At 35.9% G+C, this 12,230-nt stretch overlaps 1 protein-coding gene across 1 annotated transcript in view; it reads right to left on the reverse strand.

The window, feature by feature from the left end:
- TOPAZ1 (testis and ovary specific TOPAZ 1) overlaps positions 1-12,230 on the reverse strand; it is a 93,682-nt gene that overhangs the window by 19,705 nt on the left and 61,747 nt on the right. The window contains exons 13-16 of the mRNA XM_054479551.1: positions 8,569-8,635; positions 7,323-7,497; positions 6,212-6,312; positions 2,662-2,827 (exon numbers count right to left, since the gene is read on the reverse strand). Coding sequence (XP_054335526.1) covers positions 2,662-2,827; positions 6,212-6,312; positions 7,323-7,497; positions 8,569-8,635 — 509 coding nt within the window. The remainder of the gene's footprint in view (positions 1-2,661; positions 2,828-6,211; positions 6,313-7,322; positions 7,498-8,568; positions 8,636-12,230) is intronic.

Genomic DNA, 12,230 nt, shown 5'->3' on the forward strand with positions numbered 1-12,230 from the left:
TAGCAATCTGTTGCTCATTTGCAGGATAAAAAGCACTAGTATGAGAAAGAGTTTGAAATGTCAAAGTGAAATGCCAAAACAATAGATTTCTTCTCGCCATCAAGTCTGCCACCCACCAAACAAAAAAATGTGTGAGATATTCTGCATTTCTCAAACTTGAGTAATGTATGTAACTCCATCTTTTGCAAATTCAGTAGGTAATAAAAGCATATTTTTAAAAAGGAAAAATACATGTAAAAAGTTAATCTGCTACTCTGTCCTCCAAGCACTCAATTTCTCCTTCCAGAGGCAGAGTCAGCCACTATTACTAGTTTCTTGTGCATCCTTCTACACATATTTTAAGGGTATATAAGCAAATATGTATTTATCCATTGTATTATTATTCTTATTCAAATGGTAGCAACTGCTCTGTACATTCCTTTTTTTTTTTTTTTTGGCTTTGCAATAGGTCTTGAAGATCATTCCAAATGAACACTTACAGATCTGCCTCATTCTGCTTTATCATATGGCTATAACACAGTTCAACTGGTATTCCCTTAATGAGCTACCTGGAATTCTTTGTTACCATTGTTGGCGTAAAAAAAGATTCCAGATAATTTAATATGCATACCTTTGTATACAGGTATAAATGTGTGTGCAGTACAAATTCTTAGAAATGGAATTAGTAAATGAAAAAAAAATGTGTTTTAAACTTTTGACACTTATTTTGCCAAAAACCTCCTAAAGACAACCTCTGTGAATGTCTATTTCTCTATACTCTCACAAACAGCATATCACCAAATTTTGATCGTTGATAGTCTAATGGGTTCAAAATGGTGTTTGTAATTGTAATGTATATTTCTCTTATTACAAGTGAGTATTAATCTCACTTATTATCAGTGAGATTGAGCCATTTGTATTTCCTTTCTTGGGAATGGCCTGTTCACTATAGAGCCCTTTTAAGGATTAAAAAATTCTAGGAACAACTGAGCATACTTTTGTGGGCTCTTCTTTTGTAGAAATAAAATTTTACTTATGAAAATTACTTTAAGTTGAAACTGTCACTGCAAAAAAAGAATACTGCTTATAATTGATAGAAGTTTAAAGTTAGTGTAAAACAGAAACATTGAAATTTAAAATAAAATCTCCAAAGATCACTCCGCATCTCTCCCACAAACTCTCCCAGTTTCTAGTCTGAGAAAGACTGGTTTTGCCACAAACTTTTAGACAGGAGGTTCCTATCGTAAGGTGACCCAAGTTCATTTTATAAACTATTTTCCCCTTCCCATTTCTTGCCACATCGCTTCTTTCCTCACAGAGCTTGTGAGCTCTGGCTTATATTTCACTAATTTCTATTTTTGTATTTTGGTACTCTTCCCACTTAGGAAACCTCACTGACTATGTTTAAGTTGAAGAATACCTTTACAAACGAGCTTTCGAATGAAGCCTACTCACAACCTCTGTATTAAATCCTCAGCACTGAATATATACAAGATATTTTATATACATATATTTCCCATATATGAATCACATGTATATGAATATATATATATGTGCTAGTGTTTGTGTGTTAGTGTGTTTTACAGTTCTCAATTTGCTTTATTTATTGATTCCATCTTCTTACCTAAACTCTTGAGATCCTTGAGGTTTTTTCATTCTTATCCCACTTTATCAAATAAAATCTGCCTGATGGTCCAAATAGCCAGCGCTATCATCAGCTTCATTAGTATCATAACACTATTGTGTTCTTTTCAATTTTTCTCATACCAAACTAACCTTATTTGTTCCTGCTGGCTTAATTTCACTGTAATTTCTGCTTAGAAGAATTGCCTTATCAAGGAAAGTAAGCTCTACTCATCTTGGTTTGAAGTCATGTTTGCCCATACATATGAAGATAAGAGTTTATGCATACTGCAATCAGGACTTCCATTTTACACAGCGGCTGAAGCCTGGGCTCTGAAGCTGGATTGTCTGGATTTGAATTTGGCCTCCATTCCTTACTTGTTATGTCATTTTGGGCAAGTTGGTTAATATCTCTGACAGCATTTTCTTATCAACAAAATGGGGATTTTAATAGTTCCAAATTCAGGATTCTATGAAGATTATTTGGGATAATTCAGGGAAAGCATTAATACGGAGGCTAGGCCATAGCAAGAACTAGGTTTTGCTTTTTTTTTGAGATGGAGTCTTGTTCTGTCGCCCAGGCTGGACTGCAATGGTGCGATCTCGGCTCACTGCAACCTCCGCCTCCCGGGTTCAAACGATTCTCCTGCCTCAGCCTTCTGAGTAGTTGGGATTACAGGCGCCCACCACCACGCCTGGCTAATTTTTGTACTTTTAGTAGAGACAGGGTTTCGTCATGTTGGTCAGGCTGGTCTCAAACTCCTGACCTCAGGTGTTTGAGACCAGCCTCCCAAAGTGCTGGGATTACAGGCATGAGTCACCACACCCGGCCCAGCAAGAACTAGTTTTTAAATGAACAAAGGCTTATATAATTTCTTCTTTAAGGCTAAGTTAACTTTCCCCTTTCAGTTTACATAACAACCCTTCCTACCCACACGTTCACTAGGGTTTAGACCAAACTATTAACCACAGTTCAATATCAACTTAAGGTAATTACATAGACAAAAATGCATGACAAGTATAATGAATTATTTTATGCTTGCATATATCAGGACTTACCCCTCATTACCCAAATGGCACCATCTAGGCTTCCACTTTTTAGAAAAATTTCTGCTGCAACATTCACAATTTGACATCTTGATGCTAACTTCTCAGGCCCTATAAGTCCTTTTAAACTTGTAAAGTGTATTTTTAATTCATATAGTTTATCTAAGACCTTCCTTCCCTAGAATAAAAATAAAGAACACTAATTGGGTATCAATCATTTACAAACACACAAAGCCATTGATAATTATTCACAAGCCAATTATCCAGTTTGAATCATCATACTAGACTGCTGGCTGTGAAGCTGCTCCAAGACTCTTTCCTTAAGCCCCTCCCTGTTCAGCCATACAGATGAAAGGGAAAGAGGAACAAGCAAGGCTCTGCCTCATATTAACCACCTCTTCCCACCAATACCATCAGACTCCCTTTATCAGAAGCCTTCTTTTTATTTGTTTTATACACTGTACTTCTCCTTAAGACTTCATTTGATGAAAGACTTCCATGATTTAGCATAGAAAACTACTGATTATATATTTTTGCTCCTCTTCTGTTGGTCAATCTGGGATCCAGGAGGGAGACACAGTAAAAATGAAAATAATTTGTTATCAAATTTAAACATACTCAGGAGGAGGCTGAGATGGGATGATCACTAGCGCCCAGAAGTTTGAGACCAGCCTGGGGAGTGTGGTGAAACCTCTACCCTACCTTCCAAAAAATTTAGACAAAGAATGATAGTGAAAAAAAGGATAAACTTGTTAGCTAAAATTCTTAATTCAGTAGACTAATTATTTCATGTACTCTACATGAAAATTACCTTTGGTTTGGACATCAGAAATTGGACATATATCATTATTTTATACCATGAGTAAGCAAGCTTTCCCTGTAAATGGCCAGATAGTAAATAGCTTAGGCTTTGCAGGACACATTTAGTCTGTTGTACATTCTTTTTGATTGTTGTTTTTTAAATTTATAACTCTTTAAAAATGTAAAAAAGTCTTACCTTGAGGGCTGTACAAAAACAGGCTTTGGGTGAGTTCTGGCCCATGGGCCTTAGTGTACAGACCCTTGTTTTATATTCTATAATATTTGAATTAGATGCTTATTATGATGACAAGGTACTTTCAAGATGACTGTATAAAAGAGTGCATTTTTAAAGGGATATGTTTAGTTTACTGTCAATGATTTTATTTTTACATTCAAAAAGGAATAGGTTTCATTAAAAATTCATACTAATAATTTTCTAAAGTAGTTAAAATTTTTAATTAAAATAGATAAAATTCACCAATCTACCAATATCTTCAATAATAACCAAATAAAATTAAAATATACTCTAAAATTTCAGCAAAATCAGTCTGAGTTTCTCTTTTTTTTAATTTGAGATGCAGTCTATAAAGACACATGCACATGTATGTTTATTGCGGCACTATTCACAACAGCAAAGACTTGGAATCAACCCAAATGTCCATCAGTGATAGACTGGATTAAAAAAAATGTGGCACATATACATCATGGAATACTATGCAGCCATAAAAAAGGATGAGTTCATATCCTTTGTAGGGACATAGATGAAGCTGGAAAGCATCATTCTGAGCAAACTATCACATGGATAGAAAACCAAACACCACATGTTCCCACTTATAGGTGGGAACTGAACAATGAGAACACTTGGACACAGGGCAGGGAACATCACACACTGGGGCCTGTCATGGGGTTGGGGGAGCGGGGAGGGATGGCATTAAGAGATGGAGTCTTGTTCTGTCACCCAGGCTGGAGAACAGTGGCATGATCTTGGCTCACTGCAACCTCCGCCTCCTGGGTTCAAGCAATTCTCCTGCCTCAGCCTCCCGATGAGCGCCATCACCCCCTGCTAATTTTTGTATTTTTTAGTAGAGATGGGGTTTCACCATGTTGGCTAGGCTGGTCTTGAACTCTGGACCTCAAGTGATGCCCCCGCCTCAGCCTCCCAGTGTGCTGGGATTACAGGTGTGAGCCACTGCTCCCTGCCCAGTCTGAATTTTTATAAAGGATCTTCTTGTTAGGTAATCCTCAAATTCCCAAGCATTAAATAATCCAGAAATTAATGCTATGACCAATCTTAAGCTCGATTGCGAGAGCAAACACAAGGTACACCTTGCCTACTCCAGGCCTACCACACAATAACAGCTAAGCCTCCTGAAGACTTTTGAGCCTGGAGACCTACTATACAACCATTCTAGGTTAAAAATTTTTTTCTTTTTAATTCATGAATTTTGTAGGTATACAGGTGACCATGTACTTAAATGTTATCGAACATATATATTCAATTGTGAAATAACCTCTTTATAAAAGTAGCAAGTAGCAAAAGATATACTTTAATAGTTAATTCAATAGTGACCACACTCTCTACTCCACTCTCTATATAATCCCATCCCTCAGCACTTCCTCCCTATTTTGAATTTCCTGTCCTCTACTTGAACTTTATTGACTCTATAACTCCACCTGCCACCTCAGGAATATGTGAAGAATGGTAATACAATATGGTCTTGAGTCACTAAACCACCTCTATGGTAAGCTAAGCCTCAAAGTTAGACATCAAGATATATGGTATATAGTGTTCCAAGGTATTCTAAGAGGTGATTTTTAAGAAGTTCTGTTAATTGTGAGTATTCTGAGTTCATCTTAAGAAATGTGTCTTGGCTGGATGTGGTGGCTCACATCTGTAATCCCAGCACTTTGGGAGGCTGAGGCGGGTGGATCACCTGAGACTGGGAGTTCGAGACCAGCCTGACCAACATGGAGAAACCCTGTCTCTACTAAAAATACAAAATTAGCCAGGCATGGTGGCATATGCCAGTAATCCCAGCTGAGGCGGGATAATTGCTTGAACCTGGGAGGCGGAGGCTGTGGTGAGCCAAGATTGCACTACTGCACTCCAGCCTGGGCAACAAGAGCGAAACTCCGTCACAAAACAAAAACAAAAACAAAAACAAAAAAACCCACAAACAAAGAAACGTGTCTTGAACTCTTCTAAAATTACAATACAACTGATACTCAGGTGTTGGCAAAATAATATGAATTGAAAGTTACTTCAAATAAATATGACATTTAGCATGGGTTCTTAACCCATTTATGCCTAGTGTTACATTATTGGAACACTAAACTTATGGGAGTTATTTATATCCTACTGCTCAAGGTCGTCACCAAGGTCTGATTTTTCACAAAAAACATTTGCAATCTCTCGCATAAATGGGTTAAGTGTTCTCTATACTGAGATTTTATTTATTTTTATAATAAAAATTATTTTTTAAAGACGGGAATCTGTCCACGTTGCCCAGGCTGGCCTTGAACTCAGCTTCCTGAGTAGCTGGGACTATAGGTACATGCCACTGCATCCAGTTTGAGATTTTGAATAGTAGCCATTTGCTTAATATACCATCTAATAAATCACTCACTAGTCTGGGTCCCATTTTATCAATTGTAATGATTATTAGCGAGCTCCTAATTTGCAGGGTTAACTTATATTCTGTTCATAATTTTAAAACTAGTAGTCTCTACACCAAGCCAAGACAAAAACTTAATGAAGTACCTTGGACCACTGCAACAGCTTGTGATAGAAGTATATAGCACTGATTCCAATTCTTCCCAGTACACTTTTATCTACTTTACTGTTTTGTGGATCTTTGCTAACTGAAACACAAATAGATATACAAAAGAAAATAAAATAGTCACTTAAAATGACGGAAGAGGCAAACTAATACAGAATTATTGATACTACCATAAAGACCAGGTGTTGGCAAACTGTGCCCCGTTTTTGTATAGCCTAGGAGCCAACAATGGTTTTCCTGTTTTCAAAGCATCGTTTAAAAAGAAAATAAAACTATGTGATAGAGATCACATGTGGTGTGTTCGAAGCCTAAAATATTTACTATCTGGCTTTTTACAGAAAAAGTTTGCCAACCCCTGATAAAGTCTACAGTAGTAAAGAGCTCAGGTCAAAAACAAAACAAATTCAAAACTATATAAATTCTGTTGACTTGTAATAGTAAAGAGAGTAACAACTTAAATAATTCAAAAATTCAGGTGCTCCACTATAATTTGTTAGCAATAGTTTTACCAATCTGAGTGAAAAGAAAAATAAGAATATGAAACATTTGATACTAAAACACCAATTCTTGATCTTTTACCATAATCTAACTTAACAATAAATAGATGGAAAAATTCAGAAAGAGAAGGAAGAGTATCTAAAGTCTGCATTAATTTATCCACAACATGGAAAATATTCAAGGGTTTTACATTCTTTTTTTTTTTTAATTTTTTTTTTAGTTTTACATTCTTGTTAAGAACACTGCCACTAGCCGAGCTGTGACTTATGTCTGTAATACCAGTGCTTTGAGAGGCTGAGGTGGGAGGATCCCTTGAGCACAGGAGTTCGAGACTAGCCTGGGCAATGAAGCAAGATTCTGTCTACAAAAAATAAAAAAATTAGCTGGGTGTAGTGATATGTGCCTGTAGTCCCAGCTACTTGGGAGGCTGAGGCAGGAGAAGTGCTTGAGCCCAGGAGTTCGAGGCTGTGGTGAGCTATGACCGCACCCCTGTACTCCAGCCTGGGTAACAAAGGAAGACCCTGTCTCTAAAAAACAAAAAAGAAAACTGTACCATCCTCATACACAATATTCAGGCCAACAGTTACATTTTACCTGTTTCAGCAAATTCACAAAAGGGAATATCTGGTCTTTCATCTTCATAGTTTTTTGTGAGTGTTTCAGCAATGCAAGCACAAAATGTCTGGAAATCTGCAAATTTTTCACAGCCCATTTTTACGTTAATGTATAATTTTCCCAATTTGGTCCAGTCACCTTTTTCTTTACAAAGCTATCAAAATTATTAAAAACAAAACAAAAAAGAAAGAAAAAGAATGAAAACTATGTCATTTATGCAAACATGTCTTTAGGGCCAAGCACGTTTAGGCATTAGATATACATAAATTAATAAGACAAAATCTGCGGATCTTATAAACTTACCGACAAGCATCACATCAATAACACACTATTGTAACTTTGCTTTTCTGGCTATAGTAAAGCCTCTATAAATTCCAAATAACAATGCACATTTGTTTTAAGTATACAGGTCTTAAAGTATTTAACTGTATTCACCCCTAAAACTGAACCTGACAGTGGAGATGGATTTTACGGAAAACAGATGATGAGCAGCATAATTTGAACTGTCTCCATGGCAATGCATTATTTTACTACTTTTAGAAAGTGCATTTTAATGTTATCTGGCCATTTATAATTTGGGCCCACATATCGTTTTGGACACTACGTTCTACAAAAGTGGCCACAACGTAAATTTCAGTCAACTTATTATCTTTCTACAATTTCTGTTATAAACTAGAGAAGTTGTTCACGTCAAGAAAAAAAGTTGTCTTAAGAATATAAAAGTACTAATTAAATCCAGAGCAACAATTACTACATGAACACAAAAATGATATTAAATTTAAAAGTAAAAATCATCCTGAAGGTCCTCATTTCTTATACTCTAAATGGTTGGAGAGTTCAGTGTGACCTGGGCTTTCTCCCACCATTTCATGTACTGTAGCCATCCATGACAAGTACCTCAGCTTTCTTATGCACTGAGTGAGTCTGCCCAGCCTCAAAAATTAAAGACTAAGCTTTGAATTATTATTTTACTTTAATATAATTTTGAAACTGAACAATTTTTAGAATTATTTTTAGTACAGTCCATAACTCTAGAAATTAAAATGTTTGCCTTTCAAAATATTAACTTGTAAGAAAAACAAAACTTCCTTTCCTTGAGCATTTTCTCTGTATAACAGCCACATTTCTAAAACTTTTCATAAAATGGGGTTATTATTCAAAACTTTTTTGTTGCTATTGATTTTCAGAGATCCCAGCAATGTACTTAAAATAATAAATGTCATACCTCTAATTTATTCAAGGCTGAATCTAAATCACACTTCCAGTTCTTTTTAAATTGCCTCATCTGTAACCTTTAACAACAGAAAAGAGTTAATTATACTATATTCACCCCTTAAAAGTCACTGCTGCTTCTAATTAATCTGTCCTATGGTTTATAAGAAACCAGAGGAAAAAATGAATACATATAATATGCTATAAACATTCTTCAGAGCTGAAAAAAAGGCAGCTATATAGACACTTACTTTATACTATTTCCTCCCCAAAACAATAAGAAGGAAAAAGCAAATTCCACATGAAATCATACCTTCAGCCTAACTTGTAGACAGAGGATGTCAAACTTCAAAATAACTGTGACTAAAAGGAGAAAAAAAATACCAAATCCTGGCACATGATCTCTACTGCTCCTACCTTACCCTTACTGCTCCACAGGATTTGTGGCAATCAAAGACCAAAACAAAAACAGAGCAAGTAAACACACAAAACCTGATGGGGAGAACTGAAGAGGGAAACTACCAGAAAGAGCTAACATTGATTTAAAAATACTGCTACAAAAACTAAGTCCACATTAAGTTTGAAAACGCTAAAAAAAAAAAAAAAAAAAAAAAAAAAAAAAGCAAGCAAGCGTCTGGGTAGATCAGAACCATGAGGAAGGATCTTAAAAGTCTGTGATTTAAAGAAGGCAATTTTTGAAATGCATAGTTTTTGGAAAAGAAAAAAAGACAAAAATAAAAGAAACACCCTTTGGCAATTAGAAGAAAATTAAAAAAAGGCAGCGGCAATAAGAAGGTGCCATTGAACTAGGAGTATTATGTAATACCTAACTATGAGTTCACCAATTTTGGTAATTTATCTAGAGCATTAAGAAGGAAGAACATACTATCACATTTGGGATTAAGAAAAAAAAAACAATTTTCTAACTCCTTTTATGAAGCAAGTATAACTGATATTTAAACTGGATAGACAGCCTCTGTGAGGTGGCTCACACCAGAAATTTCAGCGCTCTGGAAGGCCGAGGTGGGCAGATCCCTTGAGCCCAGGAGTTTGAGACCAGCCTGGTTAACATGGTGAATCCTACCTCTGCAAAAATTAGCTGGGTGTGGTGGCATGCACCTGTAGTACCAGCTACGTGGGAGACTGAGGTGGGAGGATCACCTGAGCCCAGGAGGTCCAGGCTGCAGTGAGCTGTAACTGCACTGCTGCACCACAGCCCAGGAAACAGAGCAAGATCCTGTCTCAATCCATCAATACACAAACAAAAAACAATAACTTTTATAAATACAAAAAAAAACATAATAATACAGAAAACCTCATTTACAATAACACCCAAAATATTAAGTACTTATACAAAGAAAATTATAAAACACTCCTGAAAGACACATTACTACTACATGGAGTTAGGAAGTTGATACTAAATATATGGAGAAGCGTACATGCAAGAAGATCCAGGAAAACACTGAAAAACTATGAAAAAGAATTATCCCTACCAAATATTAAAACATACTATTAAAGCTTCTATAGTTACTATAGTGTGGTTCCAGTGCAGGAATAGGCAAACAGTCCAGTGGAATAAAATACAAAGTCAAGAAACAAACCCCATCGTATATGAAATTTAGCATATGATGAAGGTGGCATCTCAAATCACTGGAGGTAAAGATGGACATTTTATTTTATTTTATTCATTATTATTTTCTGAGATGGAGTCTTGCTCTGTCGCCCAGGCTGGAGTGCAGTGGCGCTATCTCGGCTCACTGTAAGCTCCGCCTTCTGGGTTCATGCCATTCTCCTACCTCAGCCTCCCGAGAAGCTGGGACTACAGGCACCCGCCACCACGCCTGGCTAGTTTTTTGTATTTTTAGTAAAGACGGGGCTTCACCATGTTAGCCAGAATGGTCTCTATTTCCTAACTTCGTGATCTGCCCACCTCGGTCTCCCAAAGTGCTGGGATTACAGGTGTGAGCCACCACGCCCAGCCAAGAAGGACATTTTAATACATGTTGTTGGAAAAGTTGGATAATCATTTGGAAAAGATAAAACTGAATCCATTTCACATAACATACCTAGGAGAAAAAAATCCACGTAGATTAAAAACCTAACTGTAAAAATGAAGTCATACAAATAGTAAAAGAAAACGTGCCAGTTTGCCTAAAACCTTCATGTAGAGAAATGATGACTCAAAATCCACATGCAATAAAACATAACCTTGACTCAAAACTGAGAAAAAAGATTGAAATACAAGGTTGCATAAAAATAAAACTTTTTGCATGGTAAAAAACACCAGAAGGTCAAAAGACAACTGACAAACTGGAAGAAAAATTGCAATATATACTAATATATACTACAAAGGCCTAATACCTGTAATATATCAAGAACTCTAAAAGTTTAAGAACCAAAGAACCAAAACCTAATAGAAAAAGGGGAAAAAGAGTGAAGAGTTCACATAAAACATGTAAAAATAGCCCTCAAATATATGAACAGAAAATGCTCAGATTCATTCATGAGAGAAATGCAAACTAAAACACCATTTGTCATCTAATAGATTAGCAAACATTAAAAAACATTCTAACACATTATGTTAGAAAGCTAGGCTGAAATAGGCAGTCTCATATTTCTGATGGGAACACAAATGGGTACAAGCATTCTGGAGGAAAATTTGGCAATACCTAACAAAAGTTATATATACTTATCTTTAAAAGTTATAAGTTATATACTTATCTTCACAATTTTTTGACTTTTAAATAAGCTCACAGGAATTTCCAAAAATAGTACACTGTGCACTCTTCACCCAGCTTTTTCCAATAGTGACATCTTATATACCACCACGAAACTGACACTGGTACAATATTGTTAACTACAGGCCTTATTCAGTTTTTACCAATTTTTACATGTATTTGTGTGTGTGTGTATGTAACTGCAACTGTTCCATTTTACAAAGGAACTTTCTCTTGGTACCCTTTTATACTCATCCCCTCTCCACTGTCCCTGTCCCCTGGCAACCACTAATCAGTTCTCCATTTCTTAGTTTTGTCATCTCGGGGATATTACATAAATGAAATGTATACACTGTGTAGCATGCAGCCTTTTGAGATTAGCTTTTAAAATTCAACATAATTCCCTTGAGATCAATCCAATTTGTTGCACATTTCATAGTTTCTCCCTCTTTTTCCTGAATAGTATGCCATGGTATGTACCACAGTTTAACTATAACTATTCATTCACCTATTGAAGGGTATCTGAGTTTTTTTTTTTTTTTTTTTCCAGTTTCTGGTTATTACAATTAAAGCTGCTAAGAACATTTATGTGTAAGTTTTTATGTGACCAAAAGTTTTCATTTCTCTAGTATAAATGCCCAGGAGTTCAACAGCTGCCTTTGGGATGTGCATGTTTAGTTTGTAGAGAAACTGTCGAACTGCTTTTCAGAGTGGCTGTGCCATTTTATATTCTCACCAACAGCATATGATCCAGTTTATTCACACTCTCCCCAGCATTTGGTGTTAACAACATTAAAAAAAAAATTCTGTTATTCTGATAGGTGTGTGGTGATATCTCATACAGTTTTATTTTACATTTCTCTTATGGCTAACAATGTTGAACTTATTTTCATGTGCTTAGTTGCCATCTGCATATCCTCATTGGTGAAACATGTTTATGTCTTTAGCCCATTCTCTT

This window comes from Pongo pygmaeus, chromosome 2 (assembly GCF_028885625.2).
Source record: "Pongo pygmaeus isolate AG05252 chromosome 2, NHGRI_mPonPyg2-v2.0_pri, whole genome shotgun sequence".
Classification (NCBI taxonomy): domain Eukaryota; kingdom Metazoa; phylum Chordata; class Mammalia; order Primates; family Hominidae; genus Pongo; species Pongo pygmaeus.